The 19,561-nt window shown below is 33.8% G+C and overlaps 1 protein-coding gene across 11 annotated transcripts in view; it reads left to right on the top strand.

Moving 5' to 3' along the window:
* CHD9 (chromodomain helicase DNA binding protein 9) overlaps nucleotides 1-19,561 on the top strand; it is a 177,877-nt gene that overhangs the window by 71,520 nt on the left and 86,796 nt on the right. For 8 of the 11 annotated variants that reach the window (XM_074314881.2, XM_019732338.3, XM_074314879.2 and 5 more), the window contains exon 3: nucleotides 9,492-9,823. In XM_074314881.2, the coding sequence (XP_074170982.2) occupies nucleotides 9,492-9,823 (332 nt within the window). Of the gene's footprint in view, nucleotides 1-8,036; nucleotides 8,389-8,466; nucleotides 8,751-9,491; nucleotides 9,824-19,561 lie in introns of those variants that run through there. The other 3 variants (XM_074314882.2, XM_019732345.3, XM_019732346.3) reach the window with 2 other exon arrangements.

The following is a 19,561-nucleotide window of genomic DNA, read 5'->3' as shown; positions in this document are numbered from 1 at the left end:
CAAGTGCTTTATAAACTGTAAGGTCGTCTTGTTTAATAAGGATTTCTTGCTTTAAGAATTTTTTTAATTTTTAGAACTTAGAAGGGGCTTTAATCAATTTTTAAAAATTTTACAGTTGTAGAGGCCCAGATATAAAGTCTACATAGCTTTTTAGTGGCATAGTCTAAAGGAAATTCTCTGATTCTATTTTTTTTTATTGTTCTTTGTCTTCAATAACTGTTTAACTCATTTTTATGCAGGCTTGCCTTAACATTTGTGCGTCCCAGGGAAGGAGTACAAATGGAAGCTCTCATACTGTATGTCAAAATATTTAAGTGTTGTAAATAAAGCCAGTAAACTCTTAAATACGTTCTGTCCTCCGTGACAAACAGAAGCACTGGTTTGAATTTAGAATTCTTGGACTCTCTGGAGTTCCCCATCCAGAGCATAGCAGAAGAGGCCGTTCCACATTCCATTTCCACCCCTGGTCCCATCCTGCACCTCTCACCCCATCTCTTTGGCCGAAGTATGTACACTGGCAATATGTATTCTTTGCCAAACAAGGAATTCCTTGAGAGAACAAACCTAGGGAGCACACCAGGCAGGCATGCTCTGCAAGTGGGTGTGAGACTGTTTTAGGTGGATTCTTGCACACCTAGAGCATATTGTAGAAGGAGAGAGATAGTACATCCTTTTAGCCCTGAGGAAGGGTGTGGCAGATGATCCAGACCTTCTCAATTGTGCAACCCCAGGAAGGGACCCCTGGTGCATGATCTAAAGGAAGTTGTTCTCTTCATGAGCAGTGGCACAGATTTGTGAAGTTACTTGATGAGAGCAGGTGAATTAGTGAGGGATGTGGGTAGCCTGTCTGACCAGGAGAATGGTTTTCACTCTGTAGAAATCATTATCATTATCTATACATTAGGCTCTGTATCTGTCAATTCAAATAGTGTTGATTTAGGAAACACTTTAGAGTTTATGGATGACTGTATAGTTTTAAAATTTTCTTAAAAACAAAGCTGTTTATGTTCTTGGAATTCCAGACTTTAAAGTCAAATTGTCTTGTGAGTTGTTAGTATGGCAGTGATCTGGACAAGCTATTTTCTCTCAGTTTTTTCAATGAAAAATATTCAGTATCCAGAAAAGTAAATAAAATGAAGTAAATAAATGAAAGAATAGTAAATAAATGTTTCTTCACTTCAATAGTTGTTAACATTTTGCTATATTTGCTTTTTTAAATACATAAACACATATGTTTGTTGTTTTTTGGCTGTATGATTTGAAAGTAAATTGTAGTCATCAGGAGAATTTACCTCTAAATACTTCATCATACATCTAAGAATAAGGAGATTCTTCTATACAATCAATATCACACCCAAGATAATTAATAATTCCACATGTCACCTAAAATCTAATTTATATAGTAGTTCCCCTTTATCCACAATTTCACTTTCTACAGTTTCAAGTTACCTGTAGTCCAAAAATATTGAATAGAAAACACTAGAAATAAATAATTCATAATTTTAAATTGCACGCCATTCTAAATAGTGTGATAAAATCTCTCATAGTCCCACACGGTCCCACCTGGGACATGATTCATCCCTTTGCCCAGCGAACCCACTCTGTATGCACTACCCCGCCCTTAGCCACTCAGTAGCTGGCTCGGTTATCAGCCTGACGGTTGGTGGTATCACTTAAGTAAGTCACCCTTACTTTACTTAATAATGGCTCCAAAGCTCAGGAGGAGTGATGCTGGCAATTTGGGCATGCCAAAGAGAAGCCGTAAAGTGCTTTCCGTAAGTAAAAAGGATATGTATATATGGGAAAAAACATAGTATATATGAGGTTTGGTACTGTCTATAGTTTTAGGCAACCACGGGGGTCTTGGAACACATCCCCCACGGTTAAGGGGGGAACTACTATACTCAAGTGTCAAGCTACTTAATTTTTTATCATTTCACTGAAAATATCATCCCAGTGAAATGTTTTTACCGCTCTTGTTTTGATCATGACTTGAATTAAAAATGTACCCAGTCTTACTGTTTTGTCTTTTTTTTTTAAAGAGTTTTTATTGGGGAAAGTGTATACTTTCACTTTTTTCCAAGTCAAGTTGTTGTTCCAAGTCAAGTTCACTTTTTTTCAGTCTTAGTTGTGGAGGGCACAGCTCAGCTCCAGGTCCAGTTGCCGTTGCTATTTGCAGGGGGCAGAGCCCACCATCCCCTGCGGGACTCGAGGAATTGAACTGGCAACCACGTAGTTGAGAGCCCACTGGCCCATGTGGGAATCGAACCGGCAGCCTTGGGAGTTAGGAGCATGGAGCTCTAACCGCTTGAGCCACTGGGCCAGCCCCCTGTTTTGTCTTTTTTAAAAAAATTAGTAATTAAGCCTGGCTTACAAATTTTTGCATATTTTCTCATTGTCAGGATGTCCTTTGAGGAGCAATGGTCTGTGAATAGCTCTGAGTTCTTCTCTGACATTCTTGAAATCTGTTACCTTACCTTTGTTTTACCACGCTTCCTAACTTTATTTTTTTCTTCAGGAAAAACGTTGACTAAGACTGGGTAAATTAAAGGGATTTGTATAATTTGAGGAAGAAAAGTGCGTTGCTAAAGATCTTAGGTTTTTGTTTTTATTTTTTTAATCTTGAGGGGAGAGAAGAATGAGAGAGATTATAAATATTTGCAAACTTTTTAGTGATATATTAAGGGGAAATGAGATGGCAGTACTTGTGGGGAGAAACCACCTAGACTTAATGTAGAGAAGGGGTACATTTCATTTTCAGCGCTGGATATCTTAAGTGCATATCAGCATTATTGTGATGTTTGTTAACGATATGGTTATTGAAGTGGGTTTCTCTAATGTGTATGAGAGCTTTAATTTCTCAATTTAAGTCTTATTTTAGAACTGTAATTTTTGGCTGAGTGTGGAGATAAATTGTAAAAATTTTTTAGTAACAATAATTATTAATATCACATAATTATTCATATATACATAAGTAATTCATATATACTTAAGCAAAATTGGAATGATTATATGAAACTTAGTTATAGGAATTAGCAGACCAATATTTTTTTCTTTAAAACACCACAAAATCAGTTTCACACCTGAAAAATAACTAATTCCTTCACAATCAAATATCCAAAGTTAAAATTTCCCCAGTAGTTTAATAAATGTATTTTATTGTTCAGGTCAATATCAAGAGAAGGACCGTATATTACATTTAGATGATATGTATTTTAATGTCCCTCCTTTTTTCTTATTTCTTTTTTTAATTTTGGCATTACATTTAGTCATGTCTCTTTTAATCTATGGTTTTTATTTTGTTTCTTATAATTTCTTGGCTGAAGAAACTGAGTCATTTGTCTGTAGTTTCCCACATTCTGGATGTTGCTGATTACATCCCCATGGTATCCTCTAACGTGTTCCTTTCTATGTTTCCTGTAAGTCATATAATTAATTTTTATTTTTAAAAATATAGAACTTTTGGGGGCCGCCAGATGGCTCAGCTGGTTAGAGCACGAGCCCTCAACAGCAAGGTTGCTGGTTCAATTCCCGCAAGGGATGGTGGGCTGCGCCCCTGCAACTACAGGTTGAAAATGGCAACTGGACTTGGCGCTGAGTTGCGCCCTCCACAACTAGATTGAAGGACAATGACATGGAGCTGATGGGCCCTGGAGAGACACACTGTTCCCCAATATTCTCCCAATAAAATAAAATAAAAAAGATATTTAAAAAATAAAAATATGCAACTTTTATGAATATCTACTGTTTTCCGGAACTGCTCTGTGGATGATTAAAATGAAGGCAATAACTTTCATAGCATTACCTTTATAATGTAAAATTGAAGATATATGACACTGAAAAAAAAGGAATGTCTTGATTAGCTACAGTACAAATCTGGGTGGTACACAGGTCCCAGGATGAAAATAAGCCTTTTATTGTAAACATGGTAGTTCACAGATGTGAAGAAAGCAAAGTAAAATCATTGTTTCACTTCCATCAGAAACTCTGAAAACAATCTAACGGTAAAACTCAGAAGACTTTGACAGATTATATAATACCCTCTTGGATCAATTTCTCCCCCTCTTTTCTCTTTAAAAAGCAAGTCTTTATTGGTAGAAAAAAATGTTATATGCAATAAATAAAAACCAAAAGAAGTCACCATACTGATGTTTGACACATTACTAAAATTAACTACAAATGTATTGTTTTTAGAAGGTTGGTTTAGTGTGAATTTTTAAGTAAACAATTATCATGACTCTTCTTAAGGAGATTAAAAACTAGCACACTGGCTTACTATAAACCATTTAGGAGAACTAAAAGGCCTTGTAAGGTTGCTTTATAATTTCAAATTACTGTGAGATACTTTACTTTTGACTGTAGACCTTCTCACTCTTTCCTTTGGGCTTTCATGACACTCTTTCTTTCCTGATGCTCATTTTACCATTCTTGTAGTTTCTTTTTGTTTTCCTTCCTTAGTTCCTCTTCATCTGCTAGTTCCTTAAATGTGCTGTTTTGGGGTTTCACTATTGATTCTCTTCTGTTATTTTACATTGTCTTTCTAGGCAGTAAAACGTATGCTTGCTCAAGGCTTGCTATGTCTATTCTGTTTTTCACTCTCTTCCAATGGAACCTTCATCCACCTCGTCCCCCAGGCCTGAAGCCAGAGTCCTGTCTCCTGAGAAAGGTTGGAAGATTTTTTTAGCTACAATGCAGTTTTGTCTATGTTGTTGAAAATTCCTTGTTCTATTTTTTATTCTTACTAAGGAATTATATCTTCCTTATTTTATGAGGCCTTTTATTCCTTCATATTGTTTTAAAAATACGTGAAGTAGAACTTTTATTTATTTTTCCATATAGCATATTTTTCCCCAGTTGAGGAACCTGTGCTCTTAGTAGATGTATCGTAGCCATGTGATCATTCTCCCTGTCTTTTGGGAAGTTTATAATTTCCACTCACTGGTGATGTAATAATTTTAATTATTTGTATACAACTAAAATGTTTGAAATGGATGAACTCCCCAGTATGGGTTGGGTGAGTACGTGGGAAAATTATTCCATCAAGAGGGACGAGACCTGAGACCCTACGCAGGTTTTAACACCTTATTTCTTGCCCAAATCTCTTTGTTTTTTCCCCATGAAAGAAGATAGAAATAACAGGTAGTATGAAAACTTTCTAATTTTGTAAGAGGTAACATTCGTAAAGGCTGGGTGCCATCCTTTTTTATTCTATTCTATATATTTTTTTAGTGCTAGTCTGGACCCACTAAATTCATATCATGTCTTTCTATTAGGTCATGATCTGTGTAAATTCTTGGGTTTCCCCAATATTGAAATATCATGTCCAAGTCTTCCATATATTCCTCCCAGTTGTTATAAAAATAATTAATACATTACATATGATATCATCTTTATATTATCCTATGGTTTCTTTTTCTTCTAAATTTTGGATATGATGTTAATATGTGCCTTCTATGTTCTTTATCTCATTTAGAATGTAAGATTTTGGGGACAAAGGGCTTTGCTTTCATTTTTAACATTTAAACAACTTGCATTTTGAAACTATGACAAACTTACAGAAGAATCACCAGGGAAATAGAAATTATTTTCCTTTGTGAAGAATTGGAGAGTAGATTGCAAAGCTGATGTTTCATCACCCCCCAAAACTTTAATATATATGTTTTTTCGATGGATAAGGAAGGATCATTGCCTACATAACTGCAATGTAATCGTTAACAAATGGGAATTTAATACAGCAGGACTGTTTGGACTGAGAAGAGGAAAGTAAAACAAAATACAATTAAGTAGATTTGACAGAATTTGACGACTGCTTATATAAGGAAAAAGTAACATTGAGAAAAGTCTATCAACTAACCTTGTGTATGTGTGTGTATGTGTGAATTGAGAAGTGGTTTACATTAAAATGTTCAGTTACTTGACACCTCAGTATTGATGTTCTGTGGGAATATATAGTTTCAAAATACTATATTCTAATAGTAGGAGAAACATTTGATCACAGATTCTTTACTGTTGTTTACTGTTACGGTTTGTTATTAAATAATTGGGATTTTGAGTCAGCTATTGAAAAGCTTTACAGGAGAAGTGAGATATGTTGGAAATCATTCTAGGTTCTGTGGACAGTGTCAGTGAGTTAAGGGTATTGCAGGCAAGCAGTGGGAGAACCCACATCTTCTGCTCCAGCTCTGACTTCTGTAGCTTCGTCCCACATTTCTAATACTGGAGCTCTCCATTTCAGACTCAGTGGGAAAATAATTAAAGTCCTTATGCACACATACACACCCTTTCTCAGCTATTCTTTTACCTGCTCCTGTACCTGTACAGGTTCTAGAAACCAGATTTTGACTCTTCTGCCCTCCAGCCATACCCCTCCCATATCTAGTTAACGTCTGCCTCTTGGAAAGGGCCCTGGAAAAAGCCTAAATTTCATCCTAGCTTTATCGAAGTATCTCTGCAGTTTTGAGAAAGTCACTTTCTTTTGTGTTCAGACTAATCTCTATAAATTACGGTATTTGAACCAAATATGATAAAGCAGTTAAAAACATGGTTTCTATAATGAGGCTCTCTGCCTTTCAATCCTTGCTCCATCATTCAGTAGCTGTGTGATCTTGGTCAAGTCACTTCTCAATGCCTCAGTATCCTCAGGTATAAAATGAGGGTAACAGTAAGTAGTACATATCTCACAGGATTGTTTTGAAGATGGAGTTACTATAGATGTAATATTAGGAATAGTACCTGGTGCATACAGAGGACTAAATAAGTGTTAGCTGTTATTATTGTTATTATGATTTTTTAAATTGTTTGCTCTCTCAGGTCTGGTCTATCATCTTGTAATACTGCTCTAAAATCCTCTCTCCCACTTGCTGTTCTTTTCTCTGTTGTCACTAGTACCCTGTTATCATCCAGGATTAAATTCGTCAATATGTGTAAAATGCTTAGAATAGTGCCTGGCACTTAGTAAGCATTAGCCCTTGTTGTTGGTTATTGTGATTTTTACATAGATGACCTCTTGCCATTTGTAGTCCTTTGCCTCTAATTTCATCTTCTCTCCAGATTGGTCTTTCCAGGACACTGTTCACATAATGTGGCTTTGTTTCGAGACCTCTGGTGCCTAAAAAAAAGCAAAAACAGAAAACAGGTTTACTGATAGAGGTATCAGATGACTTGCCAAGACCAAATGAAAAACCAATACTAATGAAAGAGGTCAACTTGGATTGTGAAGCAGTGAAAATTTTGTTTTAGCTTTTTAAAGGCACTGCTTACTAAAATAGTCTCAATTTTTATAGAAAGAAAAGTTGTACTGATGACCAAATTCAGCTGGACTTGCTACTTATTTATTTTTAGCAAAGGGACTAAAACTCTATCTGAAAACTCAGCAGTTCAGTTAGAATGTGTAGTAAAGATCAGAAAGGTTTTATGAGATTTTTATGTTATGAAATTTAATTAATGTATTTATCCAGGTTTAAATAAAGAAAAATTTATGTGGTTGGTTAGTAATTCTTTATAGACAGCTCTCGTGTTCATTTGAAAATCTTAAGCTTCTTTTTAGAATTTAAATGAAAATAGATTCATTTCTCTATTTTAAAAATAACATTGTTAGCTTATTGCTAGAAGAATCATAAGAGACCTTATCTAATTTCTTAAAGAGAAGTCACTTGTTATGTGTTCAATTTGCATGACCTGCTCTTTAACCCTTTGCTAATCTTTAGCTATTTTTATATTTTAAAGTATCATGGAGAAAAGTATTTTTCTCCAGTAAAAATTGCATTGGGTTTTGTTTTTTAATACTGATAGCTACATAAAGTCATTTCACCACAATTTTAGTTTTCAGATTTTTAAAAGTCAGGTTTTTTGTATGGTTTAAAAACCTTGACTGCTGGAAATGGCAGAGTGAGAGTTAATGTGTTACATGGAGGGAAGAACAGTCCATTGGGGGTTAAACTGCAAAGTCTAATGGAATAATAACTGGTAGCACCATCTGCTGGCCTACTTCCGCAGAAGGAGTCAGTATTTTTAACGACATCTCTAATATTCATGCTGATGCATTTTGATGCTTTGTGCATTCATTTCTTTCTGTGCTTTGTTGGAATCTGGCTATCTGCTTATAGCTGTTGAGGAAACTCCGCTTTTTAGGAGGAGTTTGCAGCCTTTTTCATACCTAAATAGGATGAGCAGTTGGATATAAACTTGCCAAGGCAGAAATGTGTTGATAAATCACAATGTGTATTTGTGGAGGGTTGTGCATCTCTTGGTTGCAGCTTGCTAAATAGGCCATTTAGGAATCTTCTTTCAATGCTTTTTTCTTGAGCACTGCCTGGGGTGGTGAAAAAGCAGAGGGCAAGCCTTTGTCTGACGCCAAAAATGTCTTCAGTGAAGAGGCCAAGAGGAAGGGTAAGTGAAAGCCTGAATGAGTGGGAGGAGGAGGGGTTCTTTGGGCTAAAAGGCTAATGGGATTGAATAACCTTCCTTATTACTGGCTGCTGCTGCGGGAGTCGTACTGCATCGCCATCTTGAGCTTGTTGCTGTTTTCTGGAGTCTTGGTTATTTGTTATAGCCTGTAGGCCTTAAGGTGGCATTTTAGTGAGCGATTCTAAACCCTCCTTCCTTTCCCAGTGCTGTAGCACTGCTATGAAACCTTTGATGAGGCAGGTATAGAAAAGATATCCAGTGAAGCATACTGGAATCAGCATGAAAATGTGTTTGGAAATTCCTGGTGGTTTTTTCCTTTGCTATAGTCAGAGGCATGTTTACGGGTAAGAACATAACACAAGTGGGATCTAAGTATCTGTGGATGAATGCGTGTTTGAACAGGATATTCTTTTTAAAATGCTGTTGATGTGCTTCCTGTGATATTGCTAAAATATTAATAATTTTAACGTTAAACTATAAAACTTGTTTTTTTTCCAGAATTGCTTGAGCAAAATAATTATGATATAGAAAGAGAAAAAGAAATCCACATTTAACTCTTTCACGGAAAAACTAAAACTTTCTCTAATTTGAAGTATGGGAATGTCTGTTTACTAACTAGCTATGTTGCTGCATAGATTGCACATTAAAATGATTTCAGGTTCTAGTTTCTTGTAAAGCAGACGCTTTATTCTAAAAATCATAATAAACTAAGTATAGTCATGCTATATTAAAATTGCTATTTTAAATTTAATAATTTTCAGAGTTCTGGAGTGAAGAAGAAAATACTTTTCTTCCAAATATACAGAATATTTACAGGACAAAATTTGAATCAACAGACTAATCAAGAATGCTATGAAAATATCAATGGATCTATATTACCGTTCTTTAGCCTTCATTTTTAAAAGCAGTAGTTGAGCTTTTTGTTTTATACCTACACTAATGTCTAGATCAGCAATGTGTTTTAATTTTAAATTTGTAGCACTCACGTATTTTACTTCTTTAAGCCTTTAAACTTTCAGATGTTTATGTTAATTGTTTTTTATGTGCTCTGGTATGTCGCATAAATAATATTTTGGTTTCTCTAGCCTCCATCGTCCAAGAAGAATGATGGTTCTGGGACATATACTAAGTTGCAGAATACCCAGGTGAGGATCATGTCTGAGAAGAAGCAGAGAAAAAAGGTGGAATCGGAAAGCAAGCAAGAAAAGGCTAATCGTATAATATCAGAGGCCATAGCCAAAGCAAAGGAGCGTGGGGAGCGCAATATTCCACGAGTAATGAGCCCTGAAAACTTTCCTAGTGCTTCAGTTGAAGGAAAAGAGGAAAAGAAAGGCAGAAGGATGAAATCCAAGCCAAAGGACAAAGAGAGCAAGAAAACAAAAACTTGTTCTAAGTTAAAAGAGAAGACAAAAATTAGGTAAGTTGGTTAAAAATTAAATTTAATTCCTTTGAATTTTTCATTGAAGTACAATCAGTCCAGTCTTTTAGTTTTGATTCGTGTGTGGTGTGTTTATACCCACATTGGAGTTTTAAATTGTTAGATACTGTGTACACCCTGTTTCTTTTTTTAATGAATTAGGTAATATTCCAGGATCTAAATTTTACTGTTCTGGGAACATAGGTTTTTTTGTACATTAATATTAGTAAACAGAATTTAAAAGAATAATATTTTATATATAAAACAGACAAAGAAAGGAAAACCAAACCAAACCCATATTGCTGTGTCAGTTCCAAATTCACTTTCTATACAGAACATGCATTAAAATTCTTTATCAGATTTCTTTATCTCTTAGTTGTACTTCATTGGGCACCTTATAGTTTGGAAACATGAGATACACAGCCTTGTGTATTTATCATAAATTCACAACCTTGGACTAAATGGAATGGCAAGAATACTGACCGTTTAAATCACCAATAAGCAGCCCTCGGCTCTTTCAGCCTTTCTGATTTACTTTATATAATAAAGAGGCCAAGTGAGGATTAATGTTCCAAGATAATTATAAGGACAAAGAATTGCTCTGGAAGGATACATTAATCCTGGGTATTTTTATTTGACAACTTGTCCAATACATTTTCAAAAACTAAAATGTAGTGAGTATTATTAGTTCTATATGTGTGTTTGTTTTGCTTGCAAGGGTAAAAATAACCTTAGGCTGGCATTGTTTAGAATTGTTTTTTCAGAAATATTTGGTCATTTTTGCATGTTTTATATGAAATTACAGATAAAGTATTTAATCTATTTTCCTTTTTCCATACAAGAAAATACACAATAAAGAAAGAATCCCTTTATTATGAAAATCTTCATTTGCTTAATAAATTATTAATATATCATATAGGTATTTAGAACTAAAACAATTTTGTAAGCCAAATTCTCAGCATTTTAAATACAACCAGCAAACTGAATTACATTGTTAGGTCCTGATGCCTTTCAAATCAAACCATTAAATAACATGGGCTTTCTTGCCATAATAGAGCAATAACTAATGTTACTGGTTTTCTATTTTATTTGCAGACAGCTAAAATGAAATTTGAAAGTAAAATGTCCACTCCTTTTATATTTATAAAGGTTTTGGTATAAAATATCTTATTTTTCCAATATTATATCTAGTTTTAATTTAGGAAACCTCATATTTAATGCTTTAATGTATTGAAAGTTAACATAATTAAAGTTTTTCCAGTTTTAACTTATACAGAAATATAGGCAAAGTAGTGTACTATTTGGAAGAGTATTAAAAAACTACATAAAACAAGGAAATTTGTAGAGAAACTTGAAAAGTTACAGCAAGTTTAAGTTTGGGGCAAGGGGAATAGCTAGAAGCTAAAGATAGCAGATGTGAGTCTGGTTCAAGAAAAAACAATGTACATAAGGGGAAATTAGAATTAATTTAATTGTAATAGAGAAGCATGGAATTTTGAAAAATGTGAATTGATACGGTAAGGAATAGTAATTTATTGCAGTAGAGTATCTGGCTCATTCTATGATATTTTTATTTTTGTTAGAAATAGTTAAATTATTAACAATAAATTATTTTTATTGCATAGCATTGATAATTTAGTACTTGTTTTTAGAGACAGAATGCTTGAGAAAGGCGAAAATTGTACTGGAAAGATATACAAGGCCATGAGGTATTGAGTAGCTGCTAAAATTCTTGAGAGTATAGGGCTTTTTGATGGAGAAATTTATACATTAGAGACATGTAAGTAAAATTGAAACTTGCCTATATATTTTTAATAAGCTGTTAGAGTAAAACTAGAATTTCTTGATCATCTTTATCAGACAAAGACACATTTTTCTCATTTTGGAGGAAAAAGCATATTTGGAAATGAAATTCATATACAATCTAGAGTTTCTGTATTACTCAATTGAAATATTTCATTACTTTGTTTTCCAATAAGCCACTACGTTTTATAATTTTGAATTTGACAAGTTTTTAATTTTGGTATGAAGAGTCATTTAAATAGTTTAGTTGCATCATTATAATTAACTGCGTTTTATGATATATTAAATATTTTTTGTAAAATTTTTATTTTTCTATTAGTTTTGGATGAATTGGACTGTTGCTAATATCAAATGATTGGTGTCATAAAATCGGAGGGAATATAGACTGGAATTTAACCATGAGCAATGTGAAACATAAATTTAAAAACATAAATTTGTAAACAATAAGTTACGGTTGATACATAGTCAGAGTTGGTGTTCAGTCCATGTATTTGATTTGGTAATATGCTGTAGGAGGGAAGATTAATCTGAAGAATTCCATATTGCCTCTGCTTGCCAGTGTGCTTGAAACCTTTTCGTCACTTCTGTCACTTTTATAGATCAATGTTTCAACAATACAAAGAATAGAGTGTCCGTTTCAGAGCATTTTGGTGTGTCTCCTTTAATCTTTACAGCACTTCTGTGAGTTAGATTGAGCGTACAGTAGGATAATGTGGTTAAATTCTTTGGTTTTGGAGCCAGTTGCATTTGTCCAAATCCCAGTTTTGTTACTTACAAGCAGTGTTAACCTGCACAAATACTTAACCTCTCCAACCTTTAGTTTCCTTATAAATAAAATGGTGATAATGTTAGTACTTGCCTCGTAGGGTTATTTTGAGGATAAAGTAATATAATACTGTGTTTCCCCGAAAATAAGACCTAACCAGAAAATAAGCCCTAGCATGTTTTTTCAGGATGGCATCCCCTGAACATAAGTCCTAATGTGTCTTTTGGAGCAAAACTTAATATAAGACCCGATTTTATCTTCAGGGAAACACGGTAACATTTAAAGCACATAGAACAGTACCCAGAATTTACTTAATAAATTGTTAGCCATTGTTTTCAGAAAACACATATCACATAGCTATTTAAGGAAAAACGCCAAGGCCGGGAGCCATGCCTCTTCTTTCAGCCTAAATGCTCATCTGCCTAGGTTCTCTTTCCATTAAGGTTGTGTTCCTAAATAAGATCATTTAAAAACTCAAGCAGACAGACAAAAACAGAGTTGCTGCTTATTAAGAGGGATTTGGGTTAACTCATTAATGGCTTTTTTCATATGAGCATGCCTCTGTTTGTCAGGTCAGCTAGAGTAGCGTTTAGGACAGGTAAATTTTGTTTGAAATAAGCCTGGAGTTTGAAAGGGTTGCCCATGGTTACATGGAATGGTGTGAGTTGAAATGGAAATAGCAGGTGTAAAATAGTGAGGCAGGACAGGAAACAACCCTTTTTTACGCTAATTGTTTCTCATGATCTTGGCAGTCAGGTTCTAACAAGCTGCCTTTCAAGCAGAATAGCAAGAATTTCTTCAGTAATAGTAGGTACTCCAAGGATGTAATGGAGAGGATTTCATGGACTGAATGAGTGAAAGAAGGAGTGGAAGATTAAATATTAAAAGATAACAAAACGATTGAATTTGATTGGCTAAAAACAGACATGGCAAGCTAATCCTTCGTAAAACCACAGGGACATAGCTAGTGGTTTAGTAATAGTAGAGAGTTAAATTCTAAAATAAAGTAATTTTAAGACTTCCACTAGAATTTTCTTATGGCTCTATTCAGGTTTAGATGATAAGCATTTTTAAATTTATGGTTTATAATTTTGACATTTAAATTGTTTCCATGTTGTCAGAATGTCTTTGTGTTATAGATTATCGGCCTGACAGATAAAATGCCTTTGATACTTAAAAATGTTCTTGGCACCCTATCAGTTTAATTGATAATAGTCCTTTACAATTAAATTTAAACTTTTTTTTATATTATTCATAATTCTTTCTATTTGTTATAAAAATGCTAGTTATTAGGTGCTAGAAGTAGCTTTTCTTTTTTTTTAATTTATTGGGGTGACAATTGTTAGTAAAGTTACATAGATTTCAGGTGTACAATTCTGTATTACATCATCTATAAATCCCATTGTGTGTTCATCACCCAGAGTTAGTTCTCCTTCCATCACCATGTATTTGATCCCCCTTACCCTCATCTCCCACCCCCACCCCCCGCCCCCCTTACCCTCTGGTAACCACTAAACTATTGTCTGTGTCTATGAGTTTTGGTTTCTCATTTGTTTGTCTTGTTCTTTTGTTGTTTTTGGTTTATATACCACATATCAGTGAAATCGCATGGTTCTCTGCTTTTTCTGTCTGACTTGTTTTGCTTAGCATTATAATCTCAAGATCCATCCATGTTGTCACAAATGTTCCTATATCATCTTACTGCCGAATAGTATTCCATGGTGTATATATACCACAACTTCTTTATCCATTCATCTATTGAAGGACATTTTGATTGTTTCCATGTCTTGGCCACCGTAAACAAAGCTGCAATGAACATTGGAGCACACGTGTCTTTATGGATAAATGTTTTCAGATTTTTTTGGTAGATACCCAGGAGAGAGATTGCTGGGCCATATGGTAATTCTATTCGTAATTTTTTGAGGAACATCCACACTGCCTTCCATAGCGGCTGCACCAGTCTGCATTCCCAGCAACAGTGTATGAGGGTTCCTTTTTCTCCACAGCCTCTCCAACACTTGTTACTATTTGTCTTATTGATGACAGCCATTCTTACTGGAGTGAGGTGATATCTCATTGTGGTTTTTATTCGCGTTTCTCTGATGATTAGTGATGTTGAGCATTTTTTTCATATGTCTATTTGCCATTGGTATGTCCTCTTTGGAGAAGTGTCTCTTCAGGTCGTCTGCCCATTTTTCAATTGGGTTGTTTGTTTTTTTGTTGTTGAGTTGCATGAGTTCCTTGTATATTTTGGATATTAGCCCCTTGTCAGAGGCACTGTTTGTAAAAATCTTCTCCCATTCAGTTGGTTGCCTCTTTATTTTGTCGATGGTTTCTTTTGCTGTGCAGAAGCTTTTAAGTTTCATATAGTCCCATTCGTTTATTTTAGCTTTTACTTCCCTTGCCTTTGGAGTCAAATTCATAAAATGCTCTTTGAACCCAAGGTCCATAAGTTTATATGCAGTTTATTGTGTCAGGTCTTATGCTTAAGTCTTTGATCCATTTTGAATTAATTTTGGTACATGGTGACAGATAGCAGTCCAGTTTCATTCTTTTGCATGTGGCTACCCAGTTCTCCCAGCACTGTTTATTGAAGAGGCTCTTTTCTCCATTGTATGTTTTTTGCTTCTTTGTCAAAAATTATCTGTCCATATTTATGTGGTTTTATATCTGGGTTCTCAATTCTATTCCATTGGTCTATGTGTCTGTTTTTCTGCCAATACCATGCTGTTTTGATTATTGTAGCCCTGTAGTACAAGCTAAAGTCAGGGAGTGTGATACCTCCAGTATTGTTCTTTTTTCTTAAGATTGCTTTGGCTATTCGGGGTCTTTTGTGGTTCCAAACAAATCTGATGATTTTTTGTTCTATTTCTTTAAAATATGCCATTGGGATTTTGATGGGGATTGCATTAAATCTGTACATTGCTTTGCGTAATATGGCCATTTTAACTATGTTGATTCTGCCAATCCATTAGCATGGAATCTCTTTTCATTTCTTTGTGTCTTCTTCAATTTCTTTTAAAAATGTATTATAGTTTTCAGCATATAGGTCTTTCACATCCTTGGTTAAGTTTATTCCTAGGTATTTTATTCTTTTTGCTGCAATTGCAGAAGGAATTGTTTTTTGTATTTCTTTTTCTGAGATTTCATTGTTAGTATATAGGAATGCAATGGACTTTTGTACGTTGATTTTGTAGCCGGCAACTTTACTGTATTCGTTGATTGTTTCTAATAGCTTTTTGGTGGAGTCTTTAGGGTTGTCTATATATAGCATCATGTCATCTGCAAAGAGTGACAGTTTAACTTCTTCATTCCCAATTTGGATGCCTTTTATTTCTTTCTCTAGCCTGATTGCTCTGGCGAGGACTTCCAACACTATGTTGAAAAGCAGAGGTGATAGGGGACAGCCCTGTCGTGTTCCTGAACGCAGAGCAAAGGGCTTCAGTTTTTCACCATTAATTATGAGATTAGCTGAGGGCTTGTCATATATGGCCTTTATTATGTTAAGGTATTTTCTTTCTATACCTGTTTTATTAAGTGTTTTAATCATAAATGGATGTTGTATCTTGTCAAATGCTTTTTTTGCATCAATTGATATAATCATATGATTTTTGTCCTTTATTTTGTTTATGTGATGTATCACATTGATGGATTTGCGGATGTTGAACCATCCTTGTGCCCCAGGGATGAACCCCACTTGGTCATGATGAATGATCTTTTTAATTCATTGTTGTATTCGATTTGCTAGAATTTTGTTTAGGATTTTTGCATCTGTATTCATCAGAGATATTGGTCTGTAATTTTCTTTTTTTGTGTTGTCCTTACCAGGTTTTGGTATCAGGGTAATGTTGGCCTCATAAAATGAGTTAGGGAGTACTTTCTCTTCAATTTTTTGGAAGAGTTTGAGCAGGATTGGTATTAGATCCTCTTTGAAAGTTTGGTAGAATTCACTAGTAAAGCCATCTGGTCCAGGACTTTTGCTTTTGGGAAGGTTTTGGATGACTAGAAGTAGCTTTTCTCTTTAGTTAAATCAGAAAACATCTAAATTAGGAAATACCACACTCAAGGAGAAATTAAGGGTGTCATATTATAAAAAAAAGAAAAACACTGAATGATCTCACAATTATATCTTGCCCTTTATTACTATAGTCTTTTTGAACCCCCAACAAGGAAGAAGGAAAATAACATTTATTAATTAACCTACCATCATATATATACATACATGTATGTGTGTTTTCCTTAAACAAAACTAACATGTAAGTATATCCACATGTGTGTTTATAGAGGGACATTTACATCTAAATAATAAAATATAAGGGGAAAATAATATAAATAAAATCTGAGGGAAAAATAAGATGAATCATTAGACATTGGGAATTATCTCCTTATTGTTCATGTTAATCAAGTGAGAAATGAGACCTGATTTGTCTCAAGATAATAGCATTTAGTGTCTGTTTGTATAAAATATAAATGGAATACTCATTTGTTTTTTGGCATATGATAAAAAAATCAGTTTTGAAAAAAATGTATGGTATAAATTTGTTCTATAGTTAATTAATCACACCCCATTAGTAGTCTCTGTATAAGTTCTATAGTTTTTTCATTCTCAGCAGATAAAATGTTGTGTTGATTTCACTCCTTCCATCTAAACTTAAACTCAGTGAAAATCTGAAACATATTCTAGAGAAAGTATTGATATATACATTATTATGAATTTAATTAAAATTTACAGTTTGATTTTTAACAAGTATCCCTTTATATAAACTGTATTATTAAGGTTTATCATTAGCAAACGTTGTGCTATATTTCATTGAATCTAAAGTGTCTTTGATTATAAGACATACTGTTATTTTATGTGTTGATATGAAAGAAAAAAGGTACTGCCAGCTAAAACTATGGCATATCGTTGGTTATTCGATGAATCTTGATTTCATAGATGTTACTGTGTGGGAAAAATGTGCATCTTAGAACCACTAAATTAAAATATTTTATGTTAATGTTCCTATTTGTCAATAGTTTTAAATCTAAAAACCATTTATAAAAATGTTTTATAAGAATAAGAGTTAAACTGTGGTGATAAAAATACATTGGCTATGATTACTACTTAGCTAATATTTGTATCCTTAGCAACTATTTACATGAAACAACTAGGTGAATTCAACTTTTTGAAAAAAATGTCCATCCTTAAGTAGGAAGTAATTTATAGTCCAAGTTTTCAGTTTATTATACAATGTTACTTTCACAAATTTAAGGATTAACTAAAGTAAATAACCCTTTTAAAACTTCATTGGTTTTCCCAGATGAGTTTAAGCTGGAGTCTTGAGTTGAACCTTAAACTGGAGTAATTTTACCAAGTTAAATGTATTTCTTTAAAAAAAAAAAAGTTTGTATTTGATAACTTTAAAAATAGCTCCAGTGTTTTCCACTTGGCTTACAAAGAAAAAAAAAAAATAATTTGAAACTATTTTTGCTTGTTTCCTTCACTTATGATGAATTGGATGAATTAATTACAACAAATGGACTAATTAGATAAGATTCATTGTTTGTCCAATTATTGCAATGAGAGAATCAACAGGGGCCAATTACAGATTGACACTGTGTAGACTGAGCTTGTTACATTGCCTCTCCTAATAACATGTGGGCAGGATTTAGATGAGTGCATAAATTACATCTGAAAATCAAATACAGATGTCAAGTATAAACAGTGAGGGTTTCTAGTGCCTAGACTTATCAAGTGAATTAACATTTCAAATTTATACTTCGTTTGGAATTGCCCTTTGCTGTCTGAAACAAGTTATGTTTTGATATTTATTTCTTATATTATACTTGCCTGATAATCTGTTGCCAAAGTTTGGTAACATTGATAACAGATTCCTTTATTGTTTTAACAAAACAAAATTTGCATGAAGTCTTTTTTATTAATATATTCTGTATTACTTTGTGGCTTTACTTTGTATTTCTAGGAATAGCAAATACCAGTTTATTTGAAGATTGTATCTATAATGAAATTTTAGTTTTATTTATCATGAAATTTCATTAGAATTAATATACATTAGTTTAATATAGTAAACTCTTTGTGATCCATGATGGAAGGCTTGCTCTTTGGTACTTAACTGATTTTATTTTTTTTTTTTCTACGTTTGGATCACCTGATTTCCTGCAGATAACATTTATGGCTGTCATTGGTCATTGTATGGACAGTAGAAATTTCTGGTTCAAAAGTCGGATAAACTTGATCCTTAATAATTTACTAAAAGATAATAGTTTCGTGTTTCTCTGTATTCATTAAACTGTGATTACTGATATAAATAAATATCTATTGGCTGGTTGAAGTATAGCGTCATTTTAAAATCAGTAAGATATATTGGAAATAGTAGACTAGGGATAAAGAGACCATACGTATTGTTTTTTACCAAACTGATGACTTTGGCAGTTTATTTCATCTTTTGGAGCTGAAGTTTCCCTATTAGTATGCTGTGTTTCCCCAAAAATAAGAGGTAGCTGAACCATAATGCGTCTTTTGGAGCAAAAATTATTTTAAGACCCGGTCTTATTTTAATATAATGTAAGACTGGGTATAATATAGTATAATACCAGACTGGATCTTATATTAATTTTTGCTCCAAAATATGCATTAGAGCTGATGGTCCAGCTACGTCTTATTTTGGGGGAAACACGGTAGTTGCACCAATACCCGCCTTGCCTATTTCAGAGTTCCCCAGGATCAACTGAGATATTATAGGCATACGCACTTTAAGTATTCTACTATAAATATAAAATAGTTTTATTATCATGAATGTTTGTTCCTAGACTGAGCTAGTGGTTTCCCAAATCTGGTGGAGCATCAGAATCTCTTAGGGAACTTTCTAGAAGTCTGATTGGGGTCCCATCTACTAGATCTGTATCCTGGGCTTGGGACCAATGTATGGTGTCTGTATTTTTTTTACACTTTTTTTTTTGACTTTTTATTTTGAACTAATTTCAGACTTGTAAAAATAGATCAGAGTTCCTTTAGGCTCTTCACTCAGCTTCCTCAAATGTTAACATTTTATGTAATCAAAGAACAATTATTAAAACCAGGAAATAAAGATCTTAGTACTATCCTATTAGCTTATTTGGAGACCTCATACAAATTTTGTCAGTTCCCCCTTTTTTTGGCCAGGGTCCAA

This window comes from Rhinolophus sinicus, chromosome 8 (genome assembly GCF_057876585.1).
Source record: "Rhinolophus sinicus isolate RSI-liver-muscle chromosome 8, RSI-T2T, whole genome shotgun sequence".
In the NCBI taxonomy this organism is placed as follows: Eukaryota; Metazoa; Chordata; class Mammalia; order Chiroptera; family Rhinolophidae; genus Rhinolophus; species Rhinolophus sinicus.
The sequence above is the reverse complement of the archived record's forward strand: the minus strand, read 5'-3'. Positions and strand labels throughout refer to the sequence as shown.